The sequence below is a fragment of the Cydia strobilella genome, chromosome 24, assembly GCF_947568885.1.
Source record: "Cydia strobilella chromosome 24, ilCydStro3.1, whole genome shotgun sequence".
In the NCBI taxonomy this organism is placed as follows: domain Eukaryota; kingdom Metazoa; phylum Arthropoda; class Insecta; order Lepidoptera; family Tortricidae; genus Cydia; species Cydia strobilella.
The window spans coordinates 6252513-6270400 of NC_086064.1; the positions used below are offsets into that span (position 1 = coordinate 6252513).

The following is a 17888-nucleotide window of genomic DNA, read 5'->3' on the forward strand; positions in this document are numbered from 1 at the left end:
AAAGCGTATGTAGGTAGGGCTCCGTATTAGTTCAGTTGTGAAGGAAATGTATTATGTAAAAGAAATAGTGCGGTGGAACCACGGGTAAAAATCAATTACCCGTAGACCCGCTGGCGAACACGGTGGGTCTACAGGAAAAAAATACCCGTGGACCCACTGTGGTACAAAACAGTGGGACCACGGGTAATACGCGAAGATATCGAACAGATGGTATACCACCCTTAAGGACGCAGCTGTAAGTTAGAACGAGAAAGAAATATTTTGACCACACCAAGGTCGCGGTGCGGTTCGGTAGTCTGTTACGGTATTAAGACTAAAAGGACTAACAAACAGGCGTACCGGACCGCAATCTTGGTACAGTCTGAGGCTTGTCTGATCAAGCGGAGGGTGGTTCGCTGTATGAGTGAAAGCGAGTAAGAGATATGCTGACCGGACCATGATTTCGGTTAGGTACGCCTGTTCTATTCTTCGTCCCCTTTCGCTCTTGCGGCGCATTCGCCAGATGTGAACGGACCTATAATCTTACAAACTATATATATAAACAGCGCCATCTTTCGGCCGCTAGACGTTCTTGGCGAGCTCTTGCGACTTGGCGATCACGTCCTCGATGGTGCCCACCATGTAGAATGCCGCCTCCGGGATGTGGTCGAGCTCTCCTCCCAGGATCTGTGATAAAATAAAATAAAATTATGGGGCAATCTTACTAAAATCAACGACCTTATCCCCACAGTAATAAGGGTGTGAGTACTAGACAACGATATACTACTACCAAAGATAGATATAACTCCGTAATAGATGTTTACAGTCTAAGGAAAAAACGTGCCTCGAAAATCAAGAAAATTTGATTCTCGTTCAGAGGGCGCCACTAGTTTTGGCCCACTGTCGTATAGATGGCGTTGACTGTTTCGTTTGTTATTTAACAATTTTAACGCATATCAGTAAAAGAACATGGGTCAAAATCATAAAAATAATTAATGCATTTAAAAAAAATCATTTATCTATATTTAAATACATTTTATCGTGTTTTTATAAATCTTAATTTTTAGTTTTAAAGTGTGTCGACAGATGGCAGTGAATTTACTGGGGTTACAAAATTTACTATGACAGTACCGCTCTAGTATAAGTTACTCTATGCTACTACCTACTACTACTACTCCGTTGGCTCAGCGACCCAAAATGAGACTTGACCTCCGACACAAGACGGCGATATATTATAGATAAATAAGTACTCAAATATTATAAGAACTAACTCAGGAACAAAAATCTGTGAGGAACACACAATTAATATAAAAAAACCGGCCAAGTGCGAGTCGGATTCGCACACCGAGGGTTCCGTACTTTTTAGTATTTGTTGTTATAGCGGCAACAGTAATACATCATCTGTGAAAATTTCAACTGTCTAGCTATCACGGTTCATGAGATACAGCCTGGTGACAGACAGACAGATGGACAGCGGAGTCTTAGTAATAGGGTCCCGTAGGGTCTGGTTTTACCCTTTGGGTACGGAACCCTAAAAAGCAAAGAAATACTAAATGAAACAAAAGACACAAAGTAGACAAAATTTTGAGTCTAGCTAAGCTATAGTGTTTTTCAAATACGAAGGGTACGGTGACATGACTGTGTCATCTCCATACAATTTATAACCTTAAAACACCAAATCTCCCAGAATTGATTGATTGAGATGACACCTGACACCGTACCCTTCCAGTTTGAAAAATACTTACTGCACCGTATTTGATAGCTCAGTGTGCAAGGATTATTTTAGACGTCATAAAATCATAGAAGTTTGACGTTGATGATAACACTTCCATACTCTGTGCTATCAATTAACCAGGATCACGCGCCATGTTGCAGAATTTCACTGGAACTAATTTTTACATACTATACTGAACTGTCACCCTGTACATGAGAATGAACAGCGCCCTCTGACAATGATCATAATTACTGGTCAGGCTTTAGCACAATTTATTTAGAGGGCGATGTAGGCCGCTATACGTTTTCTGGTAACGGGAGCGGGAGATATTTTTAGCTATATTTTACTTCATGAGCGCATTTTAATGTGCCTACTTGAAGAATAAACTATCTTTATCTTATCTTTACTTAGTTTCTTATTCATTGTTACCTCTGTCAATATATTTTTTTAAACTTACTCTCTGAAATCCCTTGATCGTCTCCTCTAATTTCACCAGCTTGCCAACATGCCCCGTGAATACCTCCGCCACCTGTTACACAATAATTAAATTACGATATTGGTTTTTTTTTTTTTTTTTCTATTTATTATTTAGGGACTTAAACCAGTTACATGATTATGCCAGCCCCATTGTACCTTATACTAGTATTCTTAAATGTCTACTTATGGGATAGTATTGTACCGTTTGAAAAAATCTATAATATATAAAAATATATGTTTAACCTCTTCTGAGGTCGGTACAGCTAAGATGCTCTGAAAAGCACCTATATCTAATCGATTTACCTTGAGGGTAGTTAGTAACGATTGTCTATCACTTTCATTCCGTGCACATTCCGTCAAAATATGTTGCACATCTTCAACAGAACCGCAAACTTGGCAATTTGGTGATGGTTCTTTTTTCATCAAGTAAGCAAATTTTTTGACGGGATATGCCCGGAACGCAATCTTAAGCCTATCTTAATTAACTGTCTACTTAAATTACCGTTAGTAAACCAAGGTATATGAGGAGGTTCCGATTGCATCGTCTTGTACCACACGCCCTTTTCTTTGCTACGTTCATCAAAGTGTTCTTTCCAGACAGAATGAATTTTTCTTTTATATTTATGTAGTTTCTCAGTAAAGTCTGGAAAGATGTACACATCCGCACCTTTTGTGCACGCGTCTTTTGCTAGGGCATCGGCATCCTTATTACCGTTAAAATAACTCGCATTTGGTTCAAAATGTGTAGACTTCGACCTAGGTTAGACCAAGCTAACAGCGATTTCGATAGCCAAGACTGTGCAAGCCCGCAAGGGTAATTTTAAACGCCAATCAATCAATCAATCAATCTTTAGGTAGTATGGCTCCATCGATACTGTCGATGATTTCGCCAACGTCAAAGTGGGATCCACGTGGGATCGAATTAATATTTCAGCCAGTGTACGGTAAATAATAAAATAATGGGCCTCTAGGGCTCTAGCCAGACACGGTTAGAGGTAGAAATACCAAATGCTCTTAGAGCACGACGTTGTTCGGTAGTTATTATTTGTAGTTGACTCGTAAAACCGATAGCTGGATTTTACGAGAAGCACGTGGACTACCGGCCGTTGACTCCAAAATGGTGGTTAAACACGCTTTGAGATTAATTCTTCATTCACTGCACACTACTACATTAGATTACTGTATAATAAAGCTATTGATATTACACTTTAAACAATATTAATGAGCAAAAAACAAAGTAATTAATCACGAGGCTACTATCAAGATGGCGTTCGAACCGGAAGTGCATTTTAAACGTCAAACTTTGATGAAATTATGACGTCTTGGTCAGTCTGGGTTATCAAAATGGCTGCCAATTTAGCTTGGTCTAACCAAAACTATTCAAAATTGTATGCCTTTCAAAACAAATATTTTCGTTTTCTCGAGGGTAAAAATAGACAAAACGAGAGCATTCCTTTCGAAATCGTTTTACATTGGGACCTTAAGTTATGATTTTTTATAAGTTTTGGGTTCTGTCTGACTAATCTGTTTTGACATTTTGCTGGGACGTCAGTTAGCCGCGACCACGACCAGTGAAACCTGTGTCGAAACGTCGGTAAATAAAGGTAACAATAGTTATTTGTTATACAAGGGTGCAAAGTTGTATTTTACCCGCGAGTGTAGAATTGCAACAAGAGCAAGCGAAAGGATTCTATAGTTGAACCACGAGCGAAGCGAGTGGTTCTAAAATAGAATCCTGAGTGTAGCGAGTGTTTCAACACACGAGAAGTAAAATACATTTGCACCCGTGTGTAACACAAAACTTTTCACCTCACTATAGCGAGGAAAGTGCAACATCCACAGGCGTTAGATCATCTTCACCACTGGAATCACTCATTTTTTAGGATATTATAACAGAAAACTGAAAGTTGTGTATTTTTACGCGAGTCGGTGAGAAGTTTTTAAGTAAAAAAATTGTTGACAAATTTGTTGACAAATGTTGACATTTCTGACGTACGAAATGTCAACGATGCGTTTTGAAATTGCATCGACTCAACTTGTGCGTTCAGTTATATTATAAAAAACAAACGTTTCTTATGGAATTTTAAGGTTTATGACTTAAAATCATTAAATAAAGCTAAATTTGGTATTTTTTATTAGATTCTCAAACCATTTATTTAATGATAATTAATATCGAACGAACCATTATCATGAGCGTTTTACGTTTTGTTATCTGTCAAGCTACTTAAACACGCTCCATCCAAGGTCAAATTACTTTCCCCACTAGTGGATAAAACGTGTTTTTCCCCGCTTGTTTTGAAGGATAAAAGACAACTTTCCGAGCTAGTGAGGGGAAAAATAAATTGTGGTATTTTCTATAAAAAGGGACCTTAATGTCGATGTTAACATTATAAACAATATAATAATGTCGACAATCGACATTATAAACGATGCTGCTCCGATATAAATACAATGCCGCGCGACGCTGTGCGCCGTGCGGGGTAAGCGCCATCGACAATAAGGTCCGTTTTCATAGAAAATGCCCCAATTCGCGATAGACCCGATTGTAAATATGATTTAATATGTTTTCTGTCTGACTGATCGTGATCGTCTATCTATATGCAGGATAACGATGCAGTCCTAGTTTGTAAACTGTAGTCCTAATACTCTTACATGCCATTAGACCAGTGGCGGGCAAAGTACGGCCCGCGGCCCAGCTCCGGCCCACGAAAGGATTTTATCCGGCTCGCCGCCGATCCTATGAAAGAATTAAGTATATGGCATTGGCCCACGATAATCGCAAATCAAAATAACATTTTGCTGCAATTCTGGCCCTCCTCTTCATAATTTTCGGGCCCCTCATGAAGAAAGTTTGCCCACCACTGCATTACACTTGGAAGGGCTAAAGGTCTAGCCGCCTTCTGACGGATTCTCCAAGTGAGGACACATTTTAGCGACAGCGACTTGTAGTCTTGAATATTGACCTGGAAGGGCTGAGACAGGAACCGCTGGATCTTGCGCGCGCGCGCCACAGTGAGCTTGTCGTCTTCTGACAACTCGTCCATGCCCAGGATAGCGATAATGTCCTGCAGAGACTTGTAGTCCTGTGAATAACAGTCAGAATTTTAGAAGAAAGACTGTGATTACGATAACTATCTGCCGTGCGCCCGCCAAGTATAACGCTGCGTCTTACGTAAGCGAACAACTCGCGAACGCGAAGCGAAACGGCGCGGCGGGCCCACGTCGCGCGCGTTCGCAATGAGATCGCCCACGTAGGACCTATAGGAAGGATTGATTCACCCCGCGCCGCATCGTTTCGCTTCGCGTTCGCGTGTTGTTCGCCTACTATGCGTAGTACGCTGCGGAACAAACACAGCACGACAGCAGGCACAGCCGTACCTCTTTTTATCGAAGCCATTCAGGGCTTTTCGACTTCCCTTTACGATATGGATAAATAAACTTGACTGTGCTTGCTGGGATGAACTATTTAGCAATTTTACCTGTTTTTCAGTACAGGGGAAGAATAAAGTTAAATGAAACATCTATAAGAGCAAAGATAATAGTCACCATTCTCCAAAGATAACCAAGACAGATGGACGCTACAGAAGTTTTTAAGAACCACTTATCAATCAATCAATCAATCAAAATATTTATTGTTGGTCATGAGTTACAGAGATGTTATTCTAATGTACAATGGTCTTCATGTCCTGCCTCAGAGAGGCGTACAATATGGAAACTTAATTCTAAATGAGATCATTTATGTAAATATATTTTCCCCTCACTAGCTCGGAAAGTTGCCTTTTATCCTTCAATACAAGCGGGGAAAAACGCGTTTTATCCACTAGTGGGGAAAGTAATTTGACCTTGGATGGAGCGTGTTTAAGTAGCTTGACAGATAACAAAACGTAAATCGTTTATGATAATGATTCGTTCGATATTAATTATCTTTAAATAAATGGTTTGAGAATCTAATTAAAAAAACCAAATTTAGCTTTATTTAATGATTTTAAGTCATAAACCTTAAAATTCCATAAGAAACGTTTGTTTTTTGTGAGTATCAGGATGGCGGGTGTACATCAACAAATGGAGCTGCGGTATACGTCAGGAGTTAGTGCTAGCAATGTGCCAAATGTGCGCCAAAATTGGAGCAATGTGCTCTTTAAACTCCAGAGATATTTAAGATATAAATGACGTCCGCCAACCTGACGTCAGGTTGGCGGGCTCATTTCCAGTTCTAGCTAAAGGGTGAAAGTACTGCCTACGGTTAGTGCTCGCAATGTGCTTCCACATGTATGAAGCACAATCAAATTCAGAGAGCGGTTAAAGAGTAATATGGAATTGAATAAGTATATATATAGACGCCTGCTTATTTGAAATAGCGATATCACAAATCATATCTTTATCATTGCTATTTCAAATAAGCAGGCGTCTATATATATACTTATTCAATTCCATATTACTCTTTAACCGCTCTCTGAATTTGATTGTGCTTCATACATGTGGAAGCACATTGCGAGCACTAACCGTAGGCAGTACTTTCACCCTTGAGTAGGCAGCCATTAGCTAGAACTGGAAATGAGCCCGCCAACCTGACGTCAGGTTGGCGGACGTCATTTATATCTTAAATATCTCTGGAGTTTAAAGAGCACATTGCTCCAATTTTGGCGCACATTTGGCACATTGCTAGCACTAACTCCTGACGTATACCGCAGCTCCATTTGTTGATGTACACCCGCCATCCTGACACTCACTGTTTTTTATAAGATGATAAATATAATTCTGAACGCATAAGTTGAGTCGATGCAATTTCAAAACGTATCGTTGACATTTCATACGTCAGAAATGTCAACATTGTCAACACATTTTTTACTAAAAAACTTTTCTCACCGACTCGCGTAAAAATACACAACTTCCAGAGTTTTCTGTTGTAATATCGTAAAGAAATGAGTGAATCCAGTGATGAAGATGATCTAACGCCTGTGGATGTTGCATTTTCCTCGCTATAGTGAGGTGAAAAGTTTTGTGTTATACACGGGCGCAAATGTATTTTACTTCTCGTGTGTTGAAACACTCGCTACGCTCAGGATTCTATTTTAGAACCACTCGCTTCGCTCGTGGTTCACCTATAGAATCCTTTCGCTAGCTTGTGTTTCAATTCTACACTCGCGGGTAAAATACAACTTTGCACCCTTGTATAACAAATAACTATAGCTTCAGCTACACATATAAAATTGGTTAACATAGTGTTTTATATTATTCTGTTAAAAAATCGGAGATGCTGTAAAAACATTTCTCCACAAGCCATTAAAAAAGTTTTCTTTTGAACTTCATAGGCATCAACTTCTTTAGGTGGATTGGTAATTTATTATATATTTTTGGACACATAACCATAACACTCTTTGAAAAAAATGCCGAAGTTGATGTAGGATATCCAATATCATAACCATATTTTGACTGAAGACGTGGTCTTGGATTTCTTCTTTCAAACATATTTGGGTTATTTTTTACAAACAGACTGACTTCAAATATGTAAAGGGCTGGAAAAGTTAGTATTTTATTCTCGAGAAATAGCGTACGACATGACGCAGATTAAGACCATATATAGCGCGGAGGCATCTTTTCTGTAATCTAAAGACTTGGTCTTTATTCCCAACATTACCCCATAAAATAATACCATAGCGTAGATTTGACATGACATAAGCGGGGAAAGCTAGAAGAGCTGTATTTTCTGTTGATACTTCTCTAAGTCGTTTTATAGCATAGGCAAACCTACTTAATTTTGACCTACTTATTAGGGCTCCTATTTAAAAAACCAGGTTCTAAACTCTTATAACATGGAGCATTCGTATCCCGAAGTCTATCCTAGATCAGAATTTAGGATTGGTTTTATTACATCTAGACGTCTTAAAAATCTTAAAATACTAAAGACCTGCAATATCTTCTGCACGCCGCGAGCTACTCCATAATGCTCCGCCCCGATGATGTTTGGATCCATGACTCTGGAGGTGGAATCCAGCGGATCCACGGCGGGATATACACCAAGCTCAGCGATGGCGCGAGACAGCACCGTCGTGGCGTCTAAATGGGCGAAGGTGGTGGCTGGGGCGGGGTCGGTCAGGTCATCCGCTGGCACGTACACAGCCTGTAATGATTTTTTTCTTTTTTATATTGATTAAAATACTCAAGCCAAGTCAACCCGTCGGTAGAAAACCAGGTGATGAAAAGGGACTGGCAATTTCCACCATCTGGTCGAATTTTTATCACTTGTCATGTAATGCGTTACTTTCGCACTTACATACTTGTTAGAACGTGACAGGCATGATGACAGATGATAAAAAACCGACCATTTTAGCCCTACTGTGGTGCCTTTGAGTTGAAAATGTTCCCTGTGAATTGTGACTAAAATAGCAATTATGAATAATTTTTAGTAGATTGTTAACCAAGGGATGAAAGGCACTCATTTCTGCCGAGGTATTTTGGCGCTCGAATGCAGTGAGAGCGCCAATAGTCCGAGGCAGAAATGATGCCTTTCACCCGAGTTAAACACTCTACTTTTCATTTCGAATACGAGGAAAGTAAAATGCATGTATTTTTTTTAAAACATGACTAAGTATACATTTTTATAGTATTTCTTGAGGGTACTTTCAATTAACAATTCAGACAAAAGTATCGTTATTTATGGAATGGAGAGTCAAATATCAAAATGAAAAATTTATTACAAATCCATTTAAACTCAAATTTCAATTGCGTATCGTAAAAAAATTAAAAAAGTCGTACTTCGAACGTAAAATGCTCTAGTGCAGACACGTATCATTTTCTGCGCACCTTTTAGAACAACAATGACCCTCTTTCAGAGCATGAGAAATGAAAAAATAATTGAACAACATAGGACAGTTTCATAGTTAGGAGCCTGCCAGATCTAGCTCAAAAATAAATTCAAGAAATTGTCTATTGCGTTGCTATAAAACATAGACCTAGCATTACATAGATCAGCTATACGCGTGCGCCCGTGAGGGACAGAACATAGCAATGCGACAATATGATTGGTCGATTAGATTTGTAGCCCACCATAAACCATACGGTGGGGAATAAAAATTGGCTTTCTCTGCTAGGCCTACTGGAAGATACATAAGAACTGGAAGATACGTTCGGTCATTTCCCCCCACCCCTCATGACCGATCCAGTTATATACTAGATTCATGCTTTTTTTTTTACCAGGGATCCACAAGCCAAGCTCCAGGGGTCGAAATGTCCATACCTGCACGCTGGTGATAGAACCCGCCTTAGTCGTAGTGATACGCTCTTGCATGGTGCCCATGTCGGTGGCTAGCGTCGGCTGGTAGCCCACAGCAGAAGGAATACGGCCCAGAAGCGCCGATACCTACAAATCAATAAACAATCTGTGTAAACAATAGTAAAGTTATTAGTTAGCATACGTCGCACTACAACGGGCATTTAGCGGGCATGTCACTTCGTAAGGTTCACAAATCAATTTTCCAGTTGTCTGAATAAAGTATTTGTACTTAGTATTTGGTACCTAGTACCTATTTGTGCAAATCCAAATATTAGGTAGGTATCTATTAAATGTTAATATATTTTTCCTTTTTTATTGTGGGATGTACCACATTATTACAATCTATAAATTGTACATACAGATGTCAATCACAATGAAAAAATCAACGATGATCAACTCTGGTCAACGTGGGACTCGAACGCAATTGGTAACGCATTGGACCGGCAATCCAAGGATGTGGGTTCGAGTCCCACGTTGACCAGAGTTGATCATCGTTGATTTTTTCATTGTGATTGACATCTGTATATACAATTTATAGGTATCTATTAGTTTATATCCCTTCAATTTTAAATAAAAATAAGACTGAATAATATGAACGACAGTCATATATGACGCATGTCAGCTATTTATTTGTTTTTTAGATGGCCATTTAAATGGGCTTATTAGTTGTCACTTCAAAGAGTATTACACATTAAAGATTAATACATGATAACAGGTAACTAGGTAGCAGGGTAGGGTAGGGTAGGTAACAGGTAGGTATATAGGCTGTGGAATGAGCTGCCAGTTTCGCTCAGATAGGCGCAATCGCTTGCGTCGTTCAAGGAGAGGTTAAAGAAGCTATGGTTATCTGATTGATGAATGTGCCTATGTATTGTATGTTGCTTTATATTTTTCTACTTCTTTCCAATTTTTAGTGTATTTTCCCCATTCCTTTTTGTGTAATATATTATATGTTTATCCTATTAATTTTGTATGTATTTATATCCTTTATCTTTCTGGTACCTTGTTGTACATTTTGCTACATTTGTCACCCTCTTTTCACTTTCTCCTCTTATCTACTCAAAGGTTAACTGGAAGAGATATATCCCTCAAAGGGATAAGTTCGCCGTTGTACATCTTATTATTTGTACCATGTAATTTTTAATATGTATATTTGTACAATAAAGAGTTTACTACTACTACTACATGTTACAAATACTAAGTACATGTACTCGTAAAGTTAAGATGTTTTTTTTTGTAAACCTTACCAAATGACTTGCCCGCAAAATGCCCGCTGTAGTGCGATGTACGATTGGGTGTTAGCGGTGAAGAGCTTTGACACTTAAACTTCACAAATCTACCTTATTTAAGACAATATATGGCAATGTATACGTCTCGGAGAGTTCTTATAGGCGCCAAATGGTTTAAATGAGCTAGTAAAATTAAGATCATTTGGTTCAAACTGAGGCAAGAATGGGTGATTTTCTCATACATAACTATTATTTACGGAATATTATTATTTGTCATCACACTTCGTCAAAAGCTTAGGGATATCGCGTAAAAGGTATAGGTATGTACTAAGTACTTATATGTACGTCACAGTTATGTCATATGTGTCACGTCCAAGTGACACAGATGATATTGTGATCAGCATATGATATTATGCCAATGTTAGTCAACACAGGCCCACAGGGGACGGACGAATCACATTACATTACAACTGTACTTCAGAGCCGGCCTGAGTGCCGGCCAGCATATCCTGCCCCTCCTTGCCGCGGAAGTGTTCCGCGAGCGTCAGCCGTGAGGGCTACGCGTGCGCGTGCGCCGGGCGGGTCGTTCATCTGTCCGTGAACTAGCGCCACCTGTCGACCATTAGTCAACACAGGGGACACGTTACAACTGTACCTCGGAGCCGGCCTGAGTGAAACGGAAGATGTTGTCGATGAACAACAGCACGTCCTGCCCCTCCTTGTCGCGGAAATGCTCGGCGAGGGTCAGCCCAGTGAGGGCGACGCGTGCGCGTGCGCCGGGCGGCTCGTTCATCTGTCCGTATACCAACGCCACCTGTCGACAACATACTGTAACACCTGTGGTAATTGTAACCGAACCAAAATCCGCACCAAATGTATCAGTATAGAACGTTGCCGAACGCATCATTAAAATGATAATATGTAAAGGACCCTCCACACTCGTGCGCGAAACGCGGCGCGAAGCCGCGTACGCGAGTGTGGAGTCGATTTCGCTGATTAGCGAACTAGACTCGCGATTCGCGCACGAGTGTGGAGGGGGCTTAATGTCAAATAGGGCCACGCTCTCTTTACATAAAGCTTTCATAACGCAAAATAACTCGCTGTAAGAATATCTTAATAATTTCGTCCTGATAACCTGGGTTTAATTAAATACTACCAAATTTAATACTACATGGCGCAGTCGGTTATTAAAATGTCAAATTGTTTGTAGAAGACTGAAACAGACCTAAGACTTAAGAGACACCTTACGATGTTTGATGTTGTATATGTGTTATACTATCATACCTTCGACGACTTGTAGTCATCCTTGATGACCCCGCCCACTTTCATCTCGTTGTAGAGGTCGTTGCCCTCTCTAGTGCGCTCCCCCACGCCGGCGAACACCTGCCGACACATGACAATCAATAAACACCATAAGTGGCATAAGGGTGCCTTTTTACCTTTTTTGGTACGGAACCCTAAAAACTAGCTTCCGCCACTTCGTCTGCGTGGAAGGATGATGTTGTTAATGATGAATGATAAAAACAATCCTTTATCTTTCCATGATCCTCAAGTCTCGATACCAAATTTCATCTATAAATCAGTTCAGCGGCTTAATGGATAGAGGTAACTTATAAAATATGAATATACCTAGGTAATATATATATGGCTGGTTAGGCCGGAAGGTTCTAGAATGGCGTCCACGTACCGGAAGACGAGCTATCGGTAGGCCTCCAACAAGATGGAGCGACGACCTATCAGTGAAGGTCGCGGGAATTCGGTGGATACGAGCGGCACAGGATCGGTCGGAGGGCGAGCCTTGGGGGAGGCCTATGTCGAACAGTGGACGTCTATCATCTGACATGATGATGATGATACCTAGGTACTAATGTCGAGTGGCCCCTCACTGAATGGATAAGAAACCACTGATATAAACAGTATTAGAGTAATATTTGCTTACAGAGAAGCCACCATGTGCCTTGGCTACGTTGTTGATCAGTTCCATGATGAGCACCGTCTTGCCGACGCCGGCGCCGCCGAAAAGCCCGATTTTTCCACCTGGAAAACAAGAAGTAGCCCCATCTCATCTCATGTACCTGTTATTTGTGTTTCCATGTATATTTATTCTAAGGTTGTGCAATAAAGAGGATTTGTATTGTATTGTAGCCCACAATTAAAGCGCGAATCGCGCCAGAGGACCTAAGTACCGCGAAAATTCGAAAACCGAAAATTAAAGTCTATATCCGCCCCTCTGTTGCTCGAATATGGAAGAGCGATAGAAAGGTAGAAATAGAAATTTCGATTTTACGAAGTCAATACGAAGGAATGTCGCGATGATTGTTATGTATACGATAGTCTTTAAGGGTCAATCGTCTCACAAAGTCTCAAGCATTCCCGACAGACAGCCGCTCATCACCACGCCGGCAAGTCACATACCACATACCGATGCTGATATCAGAACAGCATTCAGTAGGGCCAAGACTCGCATACATGATGATGATGATGATCACCTTTGACGTAAGGCGCAGTAGATCGACCACCTTGATGCCGGTGGCGAGAATCTCCTGCTCAACTGACATCTCGACGAAGGGCGGAGCGTCCGCGTGTATGGGCGCGAACACGTCCGTCTCTATCTAGGAGGATATAACCAAACGGAGCCGCCACGTCTGTAATTTGCTGTACAAAAAAGTCTGCCAATTTTTGCGGGGGAGGGGATCGTCAATTGTATACATACGTAACGTCAAAATAGCCATGTCAGATAAACGTCAGTAAATACATTGTGTATGACCATTGGCCGACTACTTTCGACAGAGGGGAATGCCTGTTAATGGCTACTCCGTTTGGTTATATCCACCTAAGTCTCTATGTGATGAATCACCTTTGACGTAAGGCGCCAGCAGATCGAGGACCTTGATGCCGGTGGCGAGAATCTCCTGCTCAACTGACATCTCGACTAAGGGCGGAGCGTCCGCGTGTATGGGCGCGAACACGTCCGTCTCTATCTAGGAGGATATATAACCAAACGGAGCCGCCACGTCTGTAATTTGCTGTACAAAAAAGTCTGCCAATTTTTGCGGGGGAGGGGAACGTCTAATGTATACATACGTAACGTCAAAATTGCCATGTCAGATAAACGTTAGTAAATACATTGTGTATGACCATTGGCCGACTATTTTCGACAGAGGGGAATGCCTGTCAATGGCTACTCCGTTAGGTTATATCCGCCTAAGTCTATACAAGTCTCTATGTGATGAATCACCTTTGACGTAAGGCGCCAGTAGATCGACCACCTTGATGCCGGTGGCGAGAATCTCCTGCTCAACTGACATCTCGACGAAGGGCGGAGCGTCCGCGTGTATGGGCGCGAACACGTCCGTCTCTATGGGGCCTCGCTCATCTGTAACAAGACGGTATTCAATCGAGGTTTGTAAAAGTATGTATTGTTATTTTATGTCTGATAAAAACACCCTAGCCTGGCCTTTATTGGTGGTGTTGGCGGTATTCCGAACGACGTTGTGGTTATGGACACGTTTTTACTGCACTACTCTCACGGAGGGACGGAGGGTAAACGAACTTATAAGTACGATTACGGCACTGGCCCGGAAGGTATTTGATACCCAAGTGCTTTGAGCCACCATAACTAAGTATTAATACTTGTCCTCTGTGCAAACTTCACTACATATACTAACACTGTCCAAAAACTTAGTTGGCATGGCTCTATAATGTTGGGCATTAGTACGTGTGAAGAGTGCCATTAGGTAAGTTTGCCAGCTAGCCTTACTCATTCACAGGCAGGTGTCTTCGCAGTGATATCCTGCTGTCGAGTTAAGTCCCTTATATGCAGCTAGAGATATTATTAGTCACTCACCAATAGGTTCCCCAATGACATTAATAATCCGTCCAAGTGTGGGAGCGCCCACAGGAATGGTGATCGGCGCGCCGGTGTCTATGATCTCCTGCCCGCGGACCAGGCCCTCGGTACCGTCCATGGCGATGGTGCGAACCGCGTTGTCACCCAAGTGCTGAGACACTTCCAGGATGAGTTTCGGGGCTATAGAGGTGAAAAATTGGTAAATTTCAGTCATATTTGAATAAGATTTTTGTTATGATACAGAAGACAAATCACCGGTAAGCGATTACCATCGCCCATAGAAACCTGCAACACCAGAGGGGTTGTAAGTGCGTTGCCGGTATTTAAGATGGGACTCTTTTCTTGCCTCCCCTACACTAAACCAAACTAAACTAACGCATACTTTTGTGTAAAAACTACACCTATTCTGGGAGGATTTAACACATTCAGAGCCAGCGCGAGCTATGCGCTACGAGCGTAGCCGATAACACGGGAAAAATTGTATGTAGCGAAAAGCTCCTACGAACAGAAATCCCGTCTAGCGGTCGCTGGCAGTAAGGCCCCATTCGCACGAGAGCTTCCTCATTGTTTGCTCATTGGCTCTCGTGCCAATAGGGCCTAACTGTATTAAATTAGTAAAGTAGGATGCAGGTTTCCTTTAAAACTATTTGCTAGAGAAGAGAGGATTCCTACTAACTTCTCCCGGGTACTTCAAGAGCGTTCAGAATCAGCGGGAGGCCCTTCTCAAACTGCACATCCACTACAGCGCCAATCACTGTAAACACATTTGTTTTATATTTTGTAATTTGGAGGTAGTAACTAAAGTAAAACAGTATTTTAAAAAATGCTCTAAAGGCGATTTAACCTTTTGGACGCCAATGATCGATATATGTATACGCACTGTAGGTTCAACTCCAAAGACCTTCGGTCATAGACCACAGAGCAACATAGACCTACATGCATATGCATAAAGTTCAATTTCAGTTTTGATACTTCGGTGACGTGGAGTCTGGATGACTGCTTTTGTGTTTGACACGGCGTCGGAAAGGTTAATGAAAATACATGATCTTTACAAGTATGGATGGTATAGAAAGGATCGCAATCTCTTATTTCAGAATTGTTGTAAAAGTGACCGCGTTAAGCTTTAAATAATAGTTCCTAATCTCTCCGGTGGCGCTGGTTCGGCTCTGGGACATGAGTATAAAATGAACCATATAAGGCAACAAATAACCCGACCAAATTACGTAGGTTGTTTTTGGTAGTATTTCGGTGTATGGTGGCGCCGCCTAATTACTGTTTTTTGATGGACACTTTTCATACATAGAGATTTGGCTCCTTTATACAGTCTCCATGTTTACAAGAATAAAACGGCAACACTGTTTGTCAGTTGAAACAAATATGTGCATCAATGTTACCTGTTCAGGTAGGTACATCTGAATAACCATTAAAAAAAAAAAAAAAAAATCTTACGCAATATAAACCATTATTATGCCAAAAATGACATATCATTTTGGAAAAGAGCTGATAGTCTTCCAACTGCTGGATCGATTTTTATCAAACATTAGTTAAGAACTACCGCGAAGAAACTGCATCGAAATCGGTCCATCCGTTTGAGAGGTAGGTACGTTGCCATAGACAAACCCACAGACAGCTACATCGGCGTCAAACAAAATTGTAATATGTAGCTTTATAAAATGGGACAGAGGTTTTTTCAAATGATAAAGTATGTGACACTTACCAGCTATAATTCTCCCAGTAGCGCCAGCCCCCGCAGCTCTCGGCGGCCCTTTGCTTGGAGCTGCCACTGAGGCTGCCTTGGGTGCCTCCTTCTTTGGCGGAGGCGCCTTCTCTCCACTAGACGCATCCTTCTTGCTCGACCTGACTTCAGTCGGCACGATCACCGACGTCAGAGGCTCAGACCAGCTACACATAGGCGATAAATCCCCAAATCCAGACGCCGTACGACTGAAAGGATCTGCGATAGCTAAAGTAGGTTCCAGCTCTACGGGATCCTCTATTCTGCAGCTCTCGAAGGTAGACATCGACCGTTCCCAGGGAGTTTTCTGAGCAGGCGTTCTACTGAAAGGGCTGCTGTCGCCAGGAGTTGCCATGCTAGGAAAAGCAACAGGTGTCTCTGATACTTGTTCCCCGAGATTGCGGACACTCCCCCGACCCCCTAGGGTCTCAGCAGTGACAGCCGGGCGGTTGGAAGCCGATGTTAAAGAAACACCTTCGAAATCTTGAGCGGTTATATTTGGATTTGAAGTGGCGAGGGGAACTGGTGGCAGAGATTTTGGGTCGAAGTCAGCGTCTACCGCTGTCACGTTCATGGGGCCCATGGGGCCGAGCGTTAGGTCCTCGTTGTCGTAGTTGTGGAGGGGTATTTCACGGTCTATACGCTCTTCTCCGGCCAAGGATACGAACTTCGTTGGATCATTGTGGTTCTGTGGACCCTGTGGGGCCTGTGGGGCCTGTGGGCCCTGTGGACTCTGAGGACCCTGTGATAGTAACATGTATTTGAATCGTTATCTACTTTACCATAGATTATGTCAAACAAAGGGACCCCTATTCTCCCTCCATACGATAGTTCCCTTACTTATTATTCATAAATGGCTTTTTATTTATGTATGGAGTGAGAGTGAGCACTTCAGTTCAGTTTATTCATTGGTAAAAAATATTTAAAAAAATAAAAAATAACACTCTAAGCATATTTATTTTCCCCTCACTAGCTCGGAAAGCCGTCTTTTATCCTTTAAAACAAGCGGGGAAAAACGCATTTAATCCACTAGTGGGGAAAGTAATTTGACCTTGAATGGAGCGTGTTTAAAAGTAGCTTGACAGGTAACAAAACGTAAAACGCTCATAATAATGGTTCGTTCGATATTAATTGTCATTAAATAAATGGTTTGAGAATCTAATAACACCATTATTTAATGATTTTAAGTCATAAACCTTAAAAATCCATAATAAACGTTTGTTTTTTAATAATTATGTTAAATATAATTCTGAACGCACAAGTTAAGTCGATGCAATTTCAAAACGCATCATTGACATTTCATACGTCAGAAATGCCAACATTGTCAACAAAAATTTTACTTAAAAACTTCTCACGTAAAAGTACAGAATTTCCAGAGTTTTTTGTTATAATATCGTAAAAAAATTAGTGATTCCAGTTGATGAAGATGATCTAACGCCTGTGGATTGGACGCCTTTCCTCGCTATAGTGAGGAGAAAAGTTTTGTATTACACACGGGTGCAAATGTATTTTACTTCTCGTGTGTCAAAACACTCGCTACGCTCAGGATTTTATTTTAGTACCACTCGCTTCGCTCGTGGTTCAACTATAGAATCCTTTCGCTTGCTCGTGTTTCAATTCCACACTCGCGG

At 41.3% G+C, this 17888-nt stretch overlaps 1 protein-coding gene across 2 annotated transcripts; it reads right to left on the reverse strand.

The window, feature by feature from the left end:
- Positions 1-454: 454 nt before the first annotated feature.
- Positions 455-16294, reverse strand: LOC134752474 (ATP synthase subunit beta, mitochondrial-like). Of its 2 annotated transcripts, XM_063688168.1 has the most exons (12): positions 16240-16294; positions 15199-15276; positions 14520-14702; positions 13911-14048; positions 12612-12709; positions 11957-12055; positions 11328-11486; positions 9408-9530; positions 8079-8291; positions 5134-5253; positions 2151-2222; positions 455-666 (listed from the first exon to the last, which is right to left on the reverse strand). In XM_063688168.1, the coding sequence occupies exons 3-12, from the start codon at positions 14638-14640 to the stop codon at positions 562-564; spliced, it is 1248 nt and encodes a 415-aa protein (XP_063544238.1). In that variant the 5' UTR covers positions 14641-14702; positions 15199-15276; positions 16240-16294; the 3' UTR covers positions 455-561. The 2 variants fall into 2 exon arrangements, with proteins under 2 accessions (XP_063544238.1, XP_063544237.1); XM_063688167.1 differs by lacking the exons at positions 13911-14048; positions 14520-14702; positions 15199-15276; positions 16240-16294 and adding an exon at positions 13530-13647.
- Between the last annotated feature and the right edge of the window lie 1594 nt (positions 16295-17888).

What these genes read in the sequence shown, in the direction of transcription:
- LOC134752474 (XM_063688168.1), bottom strand. Translation starts at nt 14,640, where the DNA reads ATGGACGGTACCGAGGGCCTGGTCCGCGGGCAGGAGATCATAGACACC. An exon ending in ACTGGCGCCTTACGTCAAAG is followed by an intron (nt 12,710 to 13,910) that starts GTGATTCATCAC and finishes CTTGTTTTCCAG; the next exon opens with GTGGAAAAATCGGGCTTTTC. An exon ending in ATGACTACAAGTCGTCGAAG is followed by an intron (nt 11,487 to 11,956) that starts GTATGATAGTAT and finishes TGTTGTCGACAG; the next exon opens with GTGGCGTTGGTATACGGACA.